The sequence below is a fragment of the Ooceraea biroi genome, chromosome 2 (genome assembly GCF_003672135.1).
Source record: "Ooceraea biroi isolate clonal line C1 chromosome 2, Obir_v5.4, whole genome shotgun sequence".
Lineage (NCBI taxonomy): Eukaryota > Metazoa > Arthropoda > Insecta > Hymenoptera > Formicidae > Ooceraea > Ooceraea biroi.
The window spans coordinates 4416935-4435827 of NC_039507.1; the positions used below are offsets into that span (position 1 = coordinate 4416935).

General features: G+C 42.1%; 2 protein-coding genes across 4 annotated transcripts in view; both read left to right on the forward strand.

Annotated features, from left to right (window-relative positions):
• Positions 1–18893, forward strand: part of LOC105281715 (fibroblast growth factor 18) — a 114122-nt gene that overhangs the window by 38924 nt on the left and 56305 nt on the right. The window contains exon 1 of one of the 2 annotated variants that reach the window (XM_011343142.2): positions 16549–17606. The exons of the other annotated variant lie outside the window; for it this stretch is intronic. Coding sequence (XP_011341444.2) covers positions 17587–17606 — 20 coding nt within the window. The 5' untranslated portion in view covers positions 16549–17586. Of the gene's footprint in view, positions 1–16548; positions 17607–18893 lie in introns of those variants that run through there. 2 annotated transcript variants of the gene reach the window in all.
• On the forward strand, positions 4794–7226 carry LOC105281714. Of its 2 annotated transcripts, none has more exons than XM_026975394.1 (4): positions 4794–5056; positions 5549–5771; positions 6203–6362; positions 6998–7226. In XM_026975394.1, exons 1-3 carry the CDS (start codon positions 5011–5013, stop codon positions 6345–6347), a joined length of 414 nt encoding a protein of 137 aa, XP_026831195.1. In that variant the 5' UTR covers positions 4794–5010; the 3' UTR covers positions 6348–6362; positions 6998–7226. The 2 variants fall into 2 exon arrangements, with proteins under 2 accessions (XP_026831195.1, XP_019887960.1); XM_020032401.2 differs by lacking the exon at positions 6998–7226 and adding an exon at positions 6443–6681.

Genomic DNA, 18893 nt, shown 5'->3' on the forward strand with positions numbered 1-18893 from the left:
TGTAGCCTCCTTGTGTTTGTCTACGCTCGTATTTGCCCGACGCATTCCACTGTCGCTCGCGTTGCACCGGTGCAATCAGCGAGCAGTTATGGCGAATCGTTGTGCTTTGTAAATTGTCGTTGTTTCCGAGAAATCTTGTTTTAGCCACATCGGAAACTGTAGTTTGCTCTTGTCTGTATCAACTTTGCGGTTACTGCAACGGTTGATTGCTCGTTAATGAGACAGTCGAGCAGTAAATAATCCTAGAAGTAATGCGCGATTGGCTAAATATAAACGTTGCTTGAAGAGAAAGTATATTTGGACATGTTAATAGTATCTTTCAGCGATACGAGATAATGACATAACACGTGTCACGAAAGGGGGATATTATTTATTCGTTCTACTCGAGTGGTTTTATTTATCCTATTTACATTTACACGCGTATCATGTTGATATTCACGAAGCATGTGTCAAGCTGGATTAAAAGCAGCGATGAAACATGAAGAAGCTTGTAGTTTGACAAAGGGGCCAAAAAGTAAAAATCCGCTTTTACCAATCACATTGACCGTAACACGTCGTCGGACATCGTTCCCGCGGGCGCGTACACGTGTGCGTGAACGTGCGTGATAACCGCAGGGGGATGTCCTAAGATTTGTCACTGTCGGAGACCGTTCGGCGATAATGTTCGCAAGACGGATCGACCTCGGTTTCGCAAGGTTTGCTGAACGCCACGCGTCTACATCTTCGATGTCTACACATTCGGGTGACGAAACTGGATCCACGTACGATACGCTCCGACCACCCACCGACATCATCATCACCGGCGTCATCTCCTCGCCAACCGCGGGCGATCCTGCGAGGAGGTGGGATTTTCTGAATAATAACATCTCGTAATTTTGATGTTTATTAGCGTGGCCGGCGTTTTTCTGTCGATGCGCTCGCTCTTTCATCTTTACATTAATTCAGACGAGTTATCCATTTGCATAATTAAAATGATACGGTATTCGTTTGTATACGAATGTGTATTTCGATGTTTTCCAGTTTTACGAGAGAGAAAGAGAGGGCGGGAGGTACTTATATAAGGCACATAGTAGATAGAAAGCTTCAGCTCGTACCAGTTTTCTGTACTTTTAGCGTCTTAGAATAGCTATTGAATACGGACGCCGGCGATTGTATTTCTGGTACCGGTTCTCTTCGATATGACGGAGGTCAGGAAAATTGGGACGTTAGAAAATGTAATATCGGCGTGTGCGAACAATCATGTACCTATTGATTCGTTGCACAAAGCCGCTCTTACACGGTCGCACGATTGACACTACTCTACATCGAGGATTAATTCGGAATAACATCGGCGATAACAGCTTTAATCTTAGCCGTGGCCGATATTGGCCGAGTGTCGGCTTATCGGCGATGTGAAACGGTTGGGTGGCGCTTGAAGAAATTACGAGAATCGTTCTGGCGAATATTATTCATTCGCTGAATGGATTTCGAGACGTCTATCTCGATAACGAGAAAATTTAATTGCTACTCGAAATCGCATACAATGTTTCAGCAACTATTCCGCCGACAAATATATGCATTCGCGTAAGGTTTTTTAGACATATATACGTTGCATTATTTTGTAAGAAACATCCTATTTATTTAGAATTATCAATGATTTTTGTGATAAGAATCGGTCGATATTGATTTCGTAGAATTAACCCGGTCATTCGTAGAAACTCGTAATAATCAACGAGAGATGGTTTTTTAACGTCACCGTATAGGAACGGCTTTATCAAAGAATCGGATACTTAACTTCAACACATATTTCTTTTCTCAAAACAAACACAACGAGATAACGACTCATTTATATTGTAAATCAAAAGTATATTTGCAAGAGAGCGGGCATCTGAGCGAGAGTTGATTTATTTTATGTATATTTGATGTCTGCGCACAATATCCGGTGAATATAAATTATGAAATAAATTATAATAGCAGGAGATCGGTATTTCTGCATTATGATGCGCAGAAATCGTTCACGGTCAATCGAATCGATTAACATTTAATAGTGTACACCTATCTATTGCGTTATTTCTTACCTGATGTGCTCTTCATCGTTGAGGCCTTGATTTATTGCTGTTAACGTTGTTATTGTATAACATTGATTTATTATTACATATATCAGCGGTAAAAAGTTTTTAAACATGTATATGAAGAATTCGTCAATTGTTTCACGGTAATCATTGATAAGCGAGATAATCGATTAAATCGCTTTTTATCTCAGGCTCATCTTAAAGTTCGATAATGCTTCAAACGTATCGCAAAATTCTGAAAGGAGCAATAACAGAATTTTCGTGAAAAGATTATAAGAGACTGTAATTATATAAATAGCTTATCAAAGCTTATCTATCTTTTAAAATAACTTTTGATTGCTTCAACTAAGTATGTCCCATTTGTATCATTTATTGATTAATAAAAACTTTATTTTATTTGCGGAAATGACCATGAGAAATAAGTTGGTCCAAAAGATTCGCGACTTGAATTGAATTAATTTACAATATCGATCGATGTTTGAGTCGGTTAACAAAATCGGGACGATCGATAATTAAAAGATCCTTACTCACGACATACAAGATTCATACAAGATTTTATACAAGATTTTTCTTTTTTTTAGCATATATGTATCGTTAAGTCGGCCTCGCACATCACGCACGAGAGAGATATCTGGTGCTTGCGTAAAACGTGATGATATATGTACGTGTTAAGTCTTTGCCATTAACCGCGCTCGCATCTCCATACTTGGCTGCCTCCTCATAGACACGTGGGGCATCGCGCATTGACACGTGGACTTCGTAACCTTCGTGTGGCTGACCACGTGGTCAAATATAGTGAATCAAGCTTTACCTACTATTTGCAAGAGCGGTTGAGCACGTATTTTCTTGGTAGAGGCGCAAACGTGTCGATAAATCATCGTTATTGTATAATTCTAATTAGCGATTCGAATTATGATTGCACTCACATAAGGCGCGAACTGCAAACGTCCCATTTCGCGATTGATGAATTAAAGTAATTAAATGAAGAGGTATAGAAATATCATCGTACGCGAGGAAAACGCATCTGATCTGAGAAAGATAATTTTGGACATCATAATTTTTGGTTGATATTTATTTTTGTATACTATATTATTATGTTTATTAATATATTTAACGTTATTATATTCTTCAGAATTTTACGTATAAATAAGCAATTGTCTTTTGTGTGTTATAAAACAAAACCTGTATAAAAACCTGTAAAACCTGTAAAACCTGTATAAAACTTATTGTTAGTGCAAATGTTTTATATACTGTCCTAGAGCGAAAAATTCAATTTGTTAGCGAACTCTTACATAAGTGTTTTTCTTTCCTTTGCATTATTGGCACGCTTGAAATAATTCGATTTCTTGATGATAATGGGGTGAATATCCTTGGTGAGCGCTGAATGCCAGGACGGATGCGTCATTGATTTCCAGCAATCCCTCTCATCGTTGAATTTCATCGCGCTGCACAAATTACGATACGATTGCAATTTCTTGCGTCACGCCGCTCACGGATATTTATTTTGATTAATCAGTGACTCTACATCCGGTTACTCGATACGATTTCTGGAGCGATATGATTTCCGGGGCACTTCTCGTAAAGTATCTGCTGGGGAACGGAGGAATGACAGACGCATACGCATTACGATTATTTTATCATATCTACGCAATGCTGCAACTCGATGCACGTCACATGAATTCTCCGCCAATCGATGCTGATCGCATCGGTATTTAAGTGTATTCGTAGTCAATAAGTAAGGTACATAACGATAACGAAAGTTGACGGACACGGAGTGAGGCGCAGTCTTATCGTGGAACGTAGACATATCTCTCTTTCAGTTACATTATTCTTCAATCAGCGGAATCTTAATTATGCGTGGCTAAACAGCTCTCATCAAGCATGCCTGTCTATGCACGCTCAAATGCAGACAGCCGTGCATCTCTGAATACACATTATATGTACAGAAATACATATTTGTGTTTGTACGCTTTACCATTTGTGATTTCGTTCGCGTGAATTGTGGTAATTATGATGATGTTGATGATAATGATGATGATGATGACGATGATGATATGTTCTATAATAGCTGATATATTATGGTACGCGATACAATTGCAAACTCTATTTTAAAGTACTATTTGACTTGTATTGGTCGTATTGTAATTGTACAATCGCATGAACTTAATTGTACTAATTTTTAATAATATTATTGAAATGTTGTGCTTTATGAAAAAACTTAAATTATTTTAAACAAGTGTTTTATGGTGTATTATTAACCCATTATCGATAAGATGTAAATTTTTATAATTATATTTATTGGCGCATATTTTTATAAATATTTAATATATACACAATTATCGCGGCGTACCGTAGTTGTACAGTTTATTTATATCCGTCTGTCTACCTTTGTGGATAGAATCCGTCTTCTCTTCTCTTCCTTCCTCTCTTTGGAGAAAACAATTTTTTTTTAACTATTATTACCCAATAGAATTCAGGCAAAATAGAACTCAAGTAAATAAGCCAGTACTTGAAGGATCATACAGCTGTAACAGTTATTATTATTGAGTCAGTTAGGAAAGACACAGAGTCGAGTGGATCACAACTTGGTAAGATGAGCAAACTGTTATCATAAAATATGAATTTGTCAGATAAAAGAAAGTTAAATAAATGTTAGGTTTTATATATATTTATTGCGCACATTTTAATTTATTTGGCATTAAAATTTCAATTATTTCGCTAAACTTGTTTTGTTTGATATTTATTTTATTCGCTAAATTATATAATACCTTCAATCTTAAATTTGAGTCATCAAACAAATACTATTTTATTATGTGATTTTAGCATTTGAAAATATCATACAAATGCTAAAATTAAACAAAAAACCATAATATAACTTTGTATTGTTAAATGTTTTAAAGGATGATATTAAATATTTTCCTAAGGTATTTGTATCAGCGTACATAATAATACACACATAATGATGAAAGTACTGATAATTATCATCCTAATTTTGGTGTACAATGGTAAGATAATAATTATAAATAATAGCTTTATTGACTATATTATTTATATTTTATTTTATTTATATTATATTTTATTTTACATATTTTAGACTTTATATATGTGTATATGTAATTACATATTCTTCATTACTAATTCGTTACGCTATTTATTTGTTGTTATTAATTTATATTTGTTAACAACAAATTCGAATGTTTGTTTATTTCCTTTTAATTTAAATAGATTTAATAGCTAACACAATTATATTAATATAATATTATAAATTTTTGCCTATAAGAAACAAACTGTTCAGTAACAAAGAATTTATTTTATACTTAAAGTATTTTTATACATAAATTATATAATAATAATTTATTTGCAATCAAATTAAATCAACGGTAACACTAAGCTGAATAATAATTTTATTATTAATTCAATTTTACATTGACAATTTTTCTTTTGCACAGATTTAATCTATTTTAAATGTAATTAATGTGTTATAATTATTTTGTTAGCAACAATAGCAGAATATCTACATTCGTACAATCTAACGGAACATAAGATATTACCGACTAACAGTACATATACAGAAAGTAATATAGAATCCAAAATCACACAGACTACTACAAAGAGTAATATTGGACCATACGGTAAACAGAAGGAAAAAATTAAAAGTTCCTTACCAAAGCCTGTTAAAGGATTATTAATTGCTATCGTGATATTGACATTATTTTTACGGTAAGTCAATATGCATAATTATAATATAATATATGTGTGTTTATATGTGTGTATTTTCTGTGTGCATATAACATGGAAATATAAATTGGATATAATATTTTCATTTATCTTTATTATCAACGTTATTATCTTTATTATTAACGGTAAATCGCGATAAAATTATTAGGTACGTTACATATAATTATAAATAAATTTGTGAGTACTACACCGGTGTGACAAATTCTAAAAAAGTTTACTGTTTATTGTTAGTGGCAATTTCCACTAATTCTTCTTTTACTTTAACTATAGTCTAACGTACAATCGACTATATTAATCTCCTCGTCAACGCATTGGTGTTCAGTGACAAAAAATAATTCTCTATATTTAATTACATTCTGTAGTGACATATATTCATATCACACATGCACAAATACTGTTATGTTTTTTAACAGAGTATTCTATATCTGTTGCTGTACAACTCCACCAGAATCTGAAGGGTATAGAAATATGCTATCAATGAATAGCAAAGATATCTCACCAAAGTATAAAAAAGATAGAAGAGATGATTTTGCCATTGAAATGTCGAGTATTGATTAATGACACATGCTTCAGGTACAACTTCCAATAAATATTCTTTTAATTTAACCTTTAATAAAAAAGAAGTAATATCTTTTAACGAACAATTCATCTAGAAAGTATCACTTATCGTTACAAAAGTAATGGACGTTAAATCCGTTTATTGTATACCAGCTTCAAACCAATGATTTAATAACATTAACGATAGTAACGAGAACGACAAGTTAGATGAGGGATACATATCAATATGGAACAGAAATGTTCTATAATTTAATTATTGCAACACTTGGGATTACACACCCTGTCTCTGTTTTATGAAATTAATTTCAATACATTTTTAAACAATTTTAATTTTTCTATGTATTCTATGTATTTTATTTTTATGCATTTGTTTGTATTTTTATATATTGTAATTATACATTGTATTATTTTGTTTTGATATATTGTATTTTTATTCTTATTATATATATTATATATTGTTTAAATTTTAATGAAACAATACTAAATACAATTATTAAAGTTATAAGAATGAATTATTAATTATTATTAAGAATTAATTATATTAAGAAAAAATTCGAATATTTTTTAATTTTCTAATATTATATCGTTAAATATCTTTTTGTCATTATTATTTTTATATTTAAGCAATATTATTGTTATAATTTTTGCAGGCGCAACTAGATAAGAATTATGTTTGACGTGTAAATGCTGTTATTATTACATATTTCTTAAACTTATATACGTTATATACGTTAGTGAAGTCAACTTTATTTAATGTACGTGCGTTCTACCTACGTGAAGCAGCTATTTCTCCTTCCGCATTAACAGAAATCAATTATTTGTTAAATATAAATATTATATATATATAATATTATATAATTATATAAGATATTATATAGATATTGTATAGATATAAATATTTTTTTTTTGTATTTTTCGCATTAACTTTTAAAAAACATCTGGTTTTTATTTTAAAACATTTTTTACTTATATTATAAAAAAGCTTCTAATATATATGTATTTCATGTCTTAGTAAAACAATTTAATTTTTGAAGATTTCTTTCTATTTATGTATCTGAAATTAGTGAATAAAATTAATATTGACATAAATATCATTGTTATATTCAAATCTATTATTTATCATTAATTATCATAGCATAGTATGTTGTACATTATGTAATTTGGAATTATATTTAGGAATGTCCAACACAAATAGGAATATCCATCTTCGTTATCTGTCTTACAGCGCATATGGAGCATAAAAGAGTTAGGCATAAAAGTGATGCATAGAGCATAATATTCACAGTATATTTTTCAAAGATATCATCTTATAACCGACAGTTATATACGAATGAATATATCACATAAAATCTTGTAATTGTCGACTTTATAAAAATTCTTTAAGTTACTTATGGCGAATTCGATTGGATGCACTAGTACGTACTGAGTGCACACCAAGGTTTGTTTACAGTCAATTTTTATATTTATATTCTTATGTTTCTTCTTATAAAAATTGATTGTAACCAAGCCTTAATATGCACGCAGTGCGCACTAGCGCATCCAATCGAATTCGCCATTAAACAATAGTAAAAATCTTTTCGTATTCCGTACGATTTTCATGATTCGACTGGAATTATATATATCGAATTAGCTTCAAGAGGTTGTTCAATCCCTAAAAGTGCGAGAAACACATATAAAAAGATACGTGGTTCATATTTTTATTTCCTATGACATATCCGAAGTTTAAGTTCAAAAATTGGTGAAGATCGGATAATTCCGAGCGTTTCCTCGTAAGCATTATAAACATAGCTCTTAACTTCGCGCGCCTTTCGGTGATTGACGGCGAAAGAGTGTGGAATAGACGAGAAAGCCGTGAATGGAAATCTCGCACGGAGTCCGGCCGCGCTTTCTGCGAACAGAAAATCCATTCACACGTTCGCGGTCGTTTAAACAAGAAGGGGACAGTCCGCCACTTGTTGAGGCGCCGTTCTAACGCGTCTATTACCTGTTTGCAAATATTACCTTCGTAACTTAGAACGTTCCCGTGACGTCTCGCGACATTCGTACTCATTCCCATCTTCCGTGAAGATTCCCATTTTTCTTCGCACTCGGCGCGGGCAGCAAAAGCCGCGTTAGTTAGAGGCGGTCTCCGCAAAGAGATCATCGATCCGCGCAACGAAAGCAGAAGATGCATCGGGAAAATAATTTAACGCAACAACAACATTTCGCTGCATACGTCGAATCAGCGAACGTAATGCGAGCTCGCGGTATCGTACAAAAGTCATCGCGCACGCGTTTCCATTCCGTGGTTACAATTTTTGCCTTCGGGACGCAAGTGACGCTCGAGAATGCGAAAAATCTGAGCACCACTGTCTGAGGCCACACATGTAGTATTATTGTTGCAGAGTGGATCTCTCGTCTCATGGGCCGTGCTGTTGTTGTAGAGACGTGAATGTTATTGCAGCGGAAAGTTGTGGTGTCACAAAGCTGCGGTGGGTCCGCGCGGCGTGGCGTTGTGGCCGCCAAGCATAGATCGCCTAAAAGCGTCGGGTATCGACATGGACGTATGTCTTTTTCGTATTACCGTGAAAAGAGGGTGGTACATTATCAACCCCGACCGTAAATTCGCCGGAAGCGCACAGAACGCGCGAGGTAGCCGCTACGGCCGAGTCGCAACGACCGAACCGTGCCGTTACAGAAGAGCTCGAGTTTCAGGCCCGCGGCAGTAAAAGGAATTATTAAGCAGTGAAAACCGCGCCGTTTACCCGCTTCACGTCTTTTATGTTTATAGCTACGTCTTCATTCGCTTCTCTCGCGCGACTCCATCTAGCTAGCCGGCCGCGCTCTTTTACTGGCTTTGTCCGCTTCTCGGAAGAGCAGGGTCATCCATGGACCAAGGAAGTGAAGATTTATTGCACGCTGAAGTAGATTCAATCATGGAACATGTCACATGATGCGAAGCGAAAAGTGTCAATCTGCGTTACGTAATTTATAAGCGATATTATTAATTCCTGACTTTATTAATTCACTATAGTATGAATATTGATTAAATTTTAATATTATACTTAATATTAAAAGTACTAGACTCGGTAAGGACTATGTGTAATCCTCCGTAGTAAATTGAACTATTATATGTACAGTTTATCGGAGCTCGCTTCTGTTCGGTTAGCTTCACGTTGGTGAAGAGTTGGCAGGGTTTCCAGCTCCGAACGAATGCGTCGCTTATTAATTCTTAAGCGGCACTTATAAGTCGGTACGAATGCGCGTCCGGCGTTGGCAGCAGCAGGGATCCTTGACAAATTTTAAGATTGACGAAGGAATCTCGGGGAGATTGTTGGTAATAATTTCGGGGAGCGCGATAGACCACACAGGACCTGTGGGGTGTACCCTCTCGGAGGGTCCCGACTCCTGAGATGTGTAGGTATGTGTAAACCTTCTGGCACGTTACGGTGAAATAAAACGTGAGCGTACCTGGCGTGCCTCCATCCACCTCGAGGTCCTCTCTCACGAATCCTGCGAGACATCGCCGGTCGCGTCGTTACGTTAATGGGACGGGCGCTATTATTTAATTCCACCAAATTGCCGGTCGGCCCACTGGAACAGGCGTAAAACCTCCTAAAACCCGCCGCGGATACTCTCGTGTACTCCTGAATCCTATGCGGGAAGGAAGGGAAACGGACCGAACGGCCAAATAAAATTCGAGAGATCGAACTCGGCCCTCGGACAGGACGCGATCGTCCTGCCATAATTTACATTTGTGCAGCCCGATATACTTGTATGTATATTTATACGGAACTTAATTACTTCCTCTCCTGTCGTTAATGCCCCCGTTAATTTATATCCGACCGCATGAAACGGAGCGACAACGGGCGCACTGCTAAATCCACGCGCGGGCCAATAAAATAATAAATCCTCTCTTCGCGATGTGTCCGATTTTGCAGCGGTAATCTCCATATTGCTCCAGCATACTATAATATATCCGCGGTGATCGTGCGATTTCCAAAGATTCCAACTTGCAATAGAATCGCTCCGCCGCCTCGTCGGACTCGCTTTCTTTCTTTACGGGCGTACAAAAGGATCGCGGACGCGATCTCGCCAGCTGGCAACCTCGTCGTCCATCTGGAGAAAGGAGCGATCGTTCGCGTCGCCAGTATTGCGCGGCGAACGCGCGTTGTACACGGGAGTTGAGTTACGTCGCGGTGTCGCGCGTAGAGCAAAGGAACGGTGGAGAGGAGAAAACGTATTAAAAGGGCATAAGAGAGCGGGCCGCGACCGCAAACTGATTAAATGCGGTCGGAGCGGGCCGCGCCGCGGGACTTAATACGCGCGTCGTGCAAGCTACACGACACGAAGGGGGACCCGTGTGACGCGCGCGTCTACTATACACACTACTATACATGGTGCCTCCGCTTCCTCCGCTCGGCCTCTTTGAACCAGTTTCTCTCCCTTTGCGTTTAACGCATGTATTCGCGCGCGCGCGCGCGTTTGCGGCTACGCCGCGAGCGAGTCGGGGGGAAAATTCTTTTTGCGTCTACCTGCTGAAAACGATCGCGGTTTCGTAATCCGCGCGTGAGAAGCGCGTTCCTGCCGATCTTACGTAAACCCGCGGAGATCCTTACCGTCGTAACGGCAACTATAATAATTGTCGCGTGTAGTTTCCTCGTCCCGTCCTTCCAACGAGACCCGGGAGCGTTAACGTGTACATCACGCGCGCGTTATTCGCTGCCGCTGTAGGAGCGTGGCACGTATGCATTATACTCGTGTAACGTTTCATCGCATCATGTGTGCACGTCGAGAAAAGTTTTGCAACGCTTTAATATCTCGCGTTCTTGCACTGTGACGATGACATTGTTTAGTCTCCCTGCTGGACAGTTTATCTGGCAGTTTACCTGACAATTTATTCACTAAGGGAAAATTTCTACGAACTTTGCTGTTACCCAAAATTATCTGTAGATGCTATTCGTTCGATGGAGGTAGAAGGTGCAATTATTAAATATTCAAAATGCTTAGATTGTGTTTCAAAAACATAAAATGGCAATGTCGAAGCAAACGAGAATTCTTCGTTTATTTGAGCATCGCCTGTACATCGGAAACCGAGAGGTCTGACGAATATTGAGATAAATGTATATTGGAGCATATTGGATCACATGAGCTTGATTGGCACGCAGTCTACAATCTGCGACAGCGATGACTCACAATAACATTTCGTGAATCGTTCTACATAGTTAGTAGGAAGATAAACGGTGTTTTGGCTGAACGTGCGCTCCGAAGAGCGTCAAAAGATATTCGCATATCATTCTGCATATATATTACATTATGTATATTTCATATCTAACAGCATGCTGCTATACATTTTTCCATTTGCTCTTCCATAAAGCACAGTTAATTGTATTTTATTATTAGCACGATTGTCCATCTGTTTCCAACACAGCGATTTAAATAAATTCCCCAACGGATTTATAAAGCGAATTACATAAAGCGCACGATTTAAAATGTCGTCCGCCTGCAAAGGAAAAAAAACAACGTTTCTCCGATATCCCGTTCAGCGCAATGTTCAACGAAATGAGTCGCGATTTGTTGCGTCCTAAAACTGGTCGCAGGTTGCAAGCAGGTAGCAGATTGCCATGAGAGTGACTAATTGGTGCGCAGACTGCAATCTGCTGCCTGGTAAGCTTGTGACAAATAGAGGTGGAATAAAACACATCGTTCGTGACATAACGAACCGCTTATAACGTTTCCTGTCTATAAGACTTATCGTATCATTTATTCATGTTATAAATACGATGCCTATACTGCAACGTCGTTGCTGTTTATCAATGTAGACATTATTATACATCTGTGATTATTAATCACTGTTTATTTAAAAGCAAGTTTCTAGGCAGATTGCCAAATCAACGTAAAATTGGAAGAAGAATCTTTAAATGAAAGGACCTATATAAGACTGTACCTTATATAGTGGCAAAAAATCAAATGATAGTAACGTTCGATGTAAAAAAATTGCATCGAATTTTCGCATTAAAGTAATTAATTATAGAAAATATTTCTGCCAGCAAACAGCGTTACGGTATTGTACTCTGGACTCAATCGAATCTCTGCCGGCGCAGATCTTCCAAAAATATACAGCGAGCGGGTCGCAATCAGTCCAGCTGATTACCACGTGTACAGCAACGCTCTGACATAGCCGATAAAGCGGTACGAGTCGCGTTTTATTTTATTTATCTATCATGCGCATAGGAAGATTCTGATCGTGATACCGTTGTGTTTAAGTTCTACGCGATCACCGGCGTTCATTAGCATCAATTAATCGCCCGTAATCGCTAAACGATCCTCGAATTCGGGATTCGTGCGATCCTTTCTTGAAGCACACGCCGCGACCGGATCTAATATAATAAAGACCTCGTGCACGCGGACTCATTCGTTTTATGTCGGCCAAAAATAGAAGAAAGGACGCGCACGTTGAGATATTTCAATCCGTGACCGTGTCATCGGTTACTCAGCGTGGAAGAGTTCTCGAGGATGTGGGCAGCTCCTGCGGACGATTCGTCATACGAGCTGGCCGCAATACGACGATTATCAATCCGAGTTACATTCATGAGTCTCGTTCTATGTAAGAAGAAACACGCGCCGTGCCTAATCAACCGTTCTTGCTCTTGCCTCGCGTTACTTCGGGCTTTAACCCGCAGATTGAGCTTTATCGGAGATCGGCACACGGTCACTGTCTCTCTTTCTCTCTATCTTTCCCGCTCGCGATTCAGATGCTCGTTGTCGAAGGTCGAACGGATATCGAAACGGATCGGTGATAAGGCGTTGCGTGTACGAATCCGTACCTCCGACGCAGCGAGATCGACGAGGGTCTCGCCGAATGATGCCTCGTGATCTTTCTTTGAAAACGTGAACAAGGGAAGTAAAGGTATCTTCCCTCGGCTTTTCAGAGAGTTCCGTCCCAACCGACGAACAAAGATCCCGTCCTATTGTTCTATGATTTACGCCAGCGCCAGGCCTCAGGTATCCCAAATCAGGTTTCTGGTGAATTTGGCCCGTACCACCGGCACCGACACTTGTCGCCTTCGGTAATTAAGCGAGCAACCCAATTCACCCTCGTCTCAGTTAAAGTCGTCATTCGCTTCTCTTTCTGCCGGTGTTTACGTGAGCGCGTGTACGTACGTGTGTCGTGTGAAGCGAGTTCCTCAAAAATGGCTCCTAAATGACGCAACGTGTAGGGTAGGTAGCCCAACACCGATGGTACAGGTTAATTCAGATAGGCAGAAGCGCTTTGTACCGATCAAATATACCGACTTTCAGGACCGTACACAGTGGTGCTGCCGCTAATGAAGCTGATTGAAACGACAGGAGCAAAGATCTCTCAACATTTCTGCTACTAAAGGGAGGAATGTTCAGACTATTTCCGAGGAAAATTAATTTTGACGCAAATGTTCTAACAATCTATCAAATCGCACTAATTGATACAATAATTGATTAAAATAAGTTAACTAAAACTTTTTTATTCGTCCAGTAAAGTACAGCTAACGTTTATTACCTTTTCGATCAGTTGTTAAAAGATCAAAGAGATACGAAAGTAGCTAGAGGCCTCGTCGTGAGCAAGATCATGAGCCGTTGGTGTGTTATGCGTGTGAAACGATATTTTACATTGCGTACGTGCGTTGAATGGCCGGTATCCGTCAAGATACGGCCCTAAAAGACGCCGACTGCGTTCTCCCACGTAAAGTCTCGTCGTTGTTCGATGAATTAGGCCATTTGGAGCAAGATTTGGCGACACGTAGTCGGCATTTTAGGAACAGCCGAAAAGGGACGGCGGACTGACTCTCGTAAAATAGCGAGACCCTAACATTCACTTATCGGTCAATCGTCTGACGCGGACGAAACTAATTAAGGTAATCTGATATGACAATTCGGGAAAATTAAAGGCCGCCCTCTAAAAAGACGCTCATCACGGAAGATGTACCATTTTGCCGCGTGCATTCAGAGATACTTGATCTGGAAAATATTAACGTTTAGCGTTGATGCTAATATATGTGTAATAAGATAAATTATTTTTTTCGCAGGTTAAAGTTTTAATTGAAAGATGTGCTCTTCATTGACTTTGTGATCGCAACGTCAAATATTTTAATACACGCACTACAAACCATAATTCTGTAAAATAAAAAGGCATTTGAAGTTAATTGCAGAATAAGATTTTATCGCTCGTAGCTCCAAAGCTTTATTATCACGACGCACGCTGTAAAACGTGCGCGTCACACGAAGCGTTCTGCAATGTCGTGTCTGCGCTATCATCGGCTATCTTGGCTTGCCGCCGGGCGTCATCTCGGATATTGAAACCACGTTGAACGCGCATTTAATAGCGCAGCGTAAGCAGAACAGCGCAAGAACGCGTACTCACTCGGGGGCAGACGCTGATTCCTTGCCGCTATCAACGCGAAACGAGCGGCGACAATCAAGCGCGCGCTCATACGCGCGTCAGGAATAATCAGCGCGCGCTCGCGGCTCGATTGATAATTAATTATCTCGTTGTTGGCGTTGGGCCACCGGGCGTTCGTGACGCCGCTACGTTCCATCATCAGTGTCTCATCCTCTCTCGCGCCGCGGAGATGAGCTGCATCGCGGATCCCTTTCCTTCAGCACGCCGTTCTCCGCGCGACCTCGCGCCGCCGCGTGTATCGCGGCATCCTCTCGTTCACCTCGTCACGGGGCGGACAACGCGAAAATCACGCGTGTTCCGCGAGAGGGTCCTTGAGTGCCTCGTGAATGGTGCAACGCCGTCCGGCGTCTATTGAAATATATTAAAATAATCGTGCCGTTGACTCACTTAGAAAAACAAACCTCGGGCTCTCGGCTCGCGGGTATTGCGCAACCGGCCGCTCGTCACCGCTCGCCGGACGGTGCGTGCGATTCAGCGCGGCGGAATACCACACTGCCGATACGCCTCGCGCCGTGATTTATACACCGCCTGGCCGTCACATCCCGGCGGCGAAACGAAAGTAATAAAAAAGAGATAAATAAATCGCGCGCGCGAATGGCGCGGGCTCGCCGCGCCGCGCGCAGGAACACTCGCCGCCGACACGCCTGCCGATGGCGGCGGGATGTTGCGCTCTCTCCTTCTCTTTCTCTCTCTCTCTCTCTCTCTTTCTCACGCGCGCACTTTCAATTCGCGGATTGTCCAGCTGTTATAAAGTGACCTTTAAGTTATTGTGCGCCGAGTGTTGCGTGATGGCTTAAAAATGCGAGTGTGCGAAACGTTCGATCGTCAGCGATGGCAGTTGTGGAGAAGTCGACGCACATCAGGAAGAATATTCAGAGAAGCGTCATCTTGAGAGACTGGCCATTCCCAAGGAATATATTCCGAAGGAAGAATCGTGTGGTACCAGCAAGATTCGCGTCGATGTCGCGGCGTCGCCATTCTGTTCCGTTGTATATGCAGAAGACGCAATGCCAGTGACTGTCACAGCTAATAATTTATCGAGCATCGGGAAGATAATGACCGACCCAATCTGCCAGGAATACACCTGATAACGCTCGCACTTCGAGAGTGTGGCAACTTTAAAAAATCAATATACTGAGTTGCGATTTTTCAGCGATACGACAGTTGGCGGTAAGACGAGTCACAAGGACTTTGGATGCAAATCGGAAACTCGTCAACGACGTATGATGCATTTATCTTTAACGATTATCGCGGAATCCCGATCGAAATTCTTGCTAAAGAATGAAGAATTTTTCGGCACACAAAGAGCGTTTAAAGACACACGAACTAAGGTAAATGGTTCCATCCAGCGACGGCGTTCCTGGGAGATCGCAGCCGGCGAGGTACGCGAGGGTTGCAGCCGGCGGAGCACGGGGGGTTGCTGCCACGTGTTGCCGTGAAATCGCCGCGGACTTTCCCCTGGTCGGGCAGCAGCCACCGACGCGCGTTTCCATATCATTTCACTATAAAAGAGAGCGTACGCTGCGTGCGTGGCGGAGGTAGGGTTGCGCGGCAGGCGCGGGGGCGTACGTCCGAGGAGTACACGCCGCGTGAGGGATAGAAAGAGGAGGAGGTGGCGGAGGAGGAGGAGGGCGGGAGGGGTGGGGAAGAGAGAACACGTCGATGGAGGGGCAGCCTCGTGTACGATACGAGTGGAGGGGTGGCGTGAGAGGGGTGGGGGTACACTCTAGGCGAGCGGCGGCGGCAGGGCAGCGGCCAGGTAAGCGACGAGCGAGCACTAGTGGGGCTGACTTGCGCGCCTCCGAGCCGTCGAGATACACGGCGTGCAGCTGCACCGTTGTCGTATACTGTCGCGCTACATGCGTGCCACGGTCGTGTCGTCGCACCGCCGTTGCTGTCGTCGTTGTCGTTGTCGCTGTCGTTGTCGTCGCGCCGCAGCCGCCGGTCACGGGAAAAGGAGAGAGAGAGACCTGGATGCATCTCGCCACCGCTGACAGCGCGGCCGGCTGTATCTCGCGTTCGCGATCTTGCCGGCTTGACGCGTGCACCCTCGCGCACGCAGGAAGGTGCGATCGTTCCTTTGGAGGGTTGCTCGCGCACCGAGAGGACCGTGCGTTCTCCGGAGTGTCCGTGGAGCACGGCGTTGCGCCGCAACCACCCCCGGTTGCCCACGAGTGTTGTCCACGACGGAGCGATTTCTCGTAACTCGATTAGAATGCTGGCGTGCCTCGATGCCCGGCTCGAAGCGATGATGTACCGGCCACGCTGCTATCACCCCGTTACCACTGCCGCTCGCCGCCGGTCTTGAGTCGCTGCTACCGCTCGGTCGTTCGCTTGCACGTTCGGGGGGTGGAATCACATCGGTGCGCGGATGAGAGGTTTCGCGCGGACCGAGCGAGCCGACCGCGCATGGTCGACCGGAGTCGCTTGGATACATAGGATTGTGCCTCATAGGATGTGTCAAGCTTACCTGTAGCCGCGGTGCTTGCTGGCGATTCCGCTAGTGGATAACGCCGGTGGTCCACGCGAGAGTCAGTGTCGCAGACGCAGCAGTGCATAGCGTCCAGTTTTGGAGCAGTACGCGGTTTACTCCAGTTACTGAGCGATATCGAATAAAGTCAACGTGGTGCACGCGACGTTGTGTGAACGTTCAAAGTGTTGCCGATCGAATCGGCGGAGATCGACGGTGCGTTTCGGACGACGGAGAGGCAAAGTGACGAAAAGGAAGTCAGCGCGGCGTCGTTAGATGCGAGGATTTTAAAAGCAGCTCCCGGAGGCCAGCCCGACGCAATGCGTCGACGCTGCTGACGCAAACGCGCCTGGATGCGTCTCACTTTTAGCACGTGAGTGTCTTTTTATTAAGAGAAATATAAAAAAAAGAGTAAAACCAGAAAGCGGAAGTAGGCGCAAGTCAACCCCACTTTCGACGGCGTTTCATCGGATGTGCCACGCGGCGTGGCCCCGCGTTATCTCGATCGAGTCGTGCGAGTCAATCACATTAAGATGATTCCGAGGGGGTCGGGTGGAAGGACGATCTCAGCATCCCCGCCACGTTACAGCGACACTTGAGCATTCCCCTCGCGAGTCAGAGGAGCGTGCATGCGCGCGTGTGTCCACTCGCGTGCGACAAGAAAAGAAATTCGCTGCCCGTTCATTCTCCGTGCTCCGTGGTGATCTGCGTGTATTAGTGCTGCGTGCGGTGACGGTGTTGTTGCTGCTGTTGTTGTTCCTGTTCTTTTTGTTGATGGTGGTAGTAGTGGTCGCGAGTGCGACGACGAGGACGAGAGTGGTGAATGATCCTGACTCCGAGCTGACCGAAAGTACTCGTACACGAATACTGGGATGACGTCCGCTCCGGATCACGCGGTTCCTTCACGATCTCGTCAATCCACGTCGTTTAACGCGGAACCAAATGTAAGTTCTACACACACGCAGGATCATCACGGCACGTTGGCGCGTTTCTCGTGACCCGACGCGGATTTACTCGTAAAAGTGCGCGTAAAAGTACGCTTGGCGACGGGCGACGATGAGCTGGAAGCGATAAACTTATACTCATGAAATAAAATTCAAGCATATGCAATAGAACGATGGCATTGCGTATTAGTTGTAATGCTCATTATGTGTGTTCTCATGAAATTATTTGCGCTAAAGTTTTGTTTCATGAATAAGCCCTTCTGTTCTTTACAGTTTGTAGCTCGTTCGCCAATATGCACGCGACCTAAAATCGGTTCTTGATTGGGCATTTGACTGATTACAAATCAGTTCGAAGATTTCATTTAAGATTAAACGTACACAAGTACTTCGCGTGTGCGCTCGAGGTCGTTCAACGGTTTTCGAAGTTGTTTGCGTACTGAAACTAACAATATGCGATGGGAATGCGAGATTGATGGATCTTGGTAGGCAAAATGTAGACTTTGACCCTCGAAAGGGACGTGTCCATTTTGGAGACGTGAATTTTTCACGGAAAGCTGACAAGTAGGTTTCGGCCTGAAAAAGCGTGTCGGTTTTTCAAATGCAGTTATGATCAAACAAGACCGAGAGAAAGAAGAGTCGTACCTCGCGGGTATGACGGCGCTTGCATAACGGTATTCGTTTCGAGTGCGGCGTGTGCTACTGGGATAGTTTAAGGG

What these genes read in the sequence shown, in the direction of transcription:
- LOC105281714 (XM_026975394.1), top strand. Translation starts at nt 5,011, where the DNA reads ATGATGAAAGTACTGATAATTATCATCCTAATTTTGGTGTACAATG. An exon ending in CCTAATTTTGGTGTACAATG is followed by an intron (nt 5,057 to 5,548) that starts GTAAGATAATAA and finishes TTATTTTGTTAG; the next exon opens with CAACAATAGCAGAATATCTA. An exon ending in ATATTGACATTATTTTTACG is followed by an intron (nt 5,772 to 6,202) that starts GTAAGTCAATAT and finishes GTTTTTTAACAG; the next exon opens with AGTATTCTATATCTGTTGCT.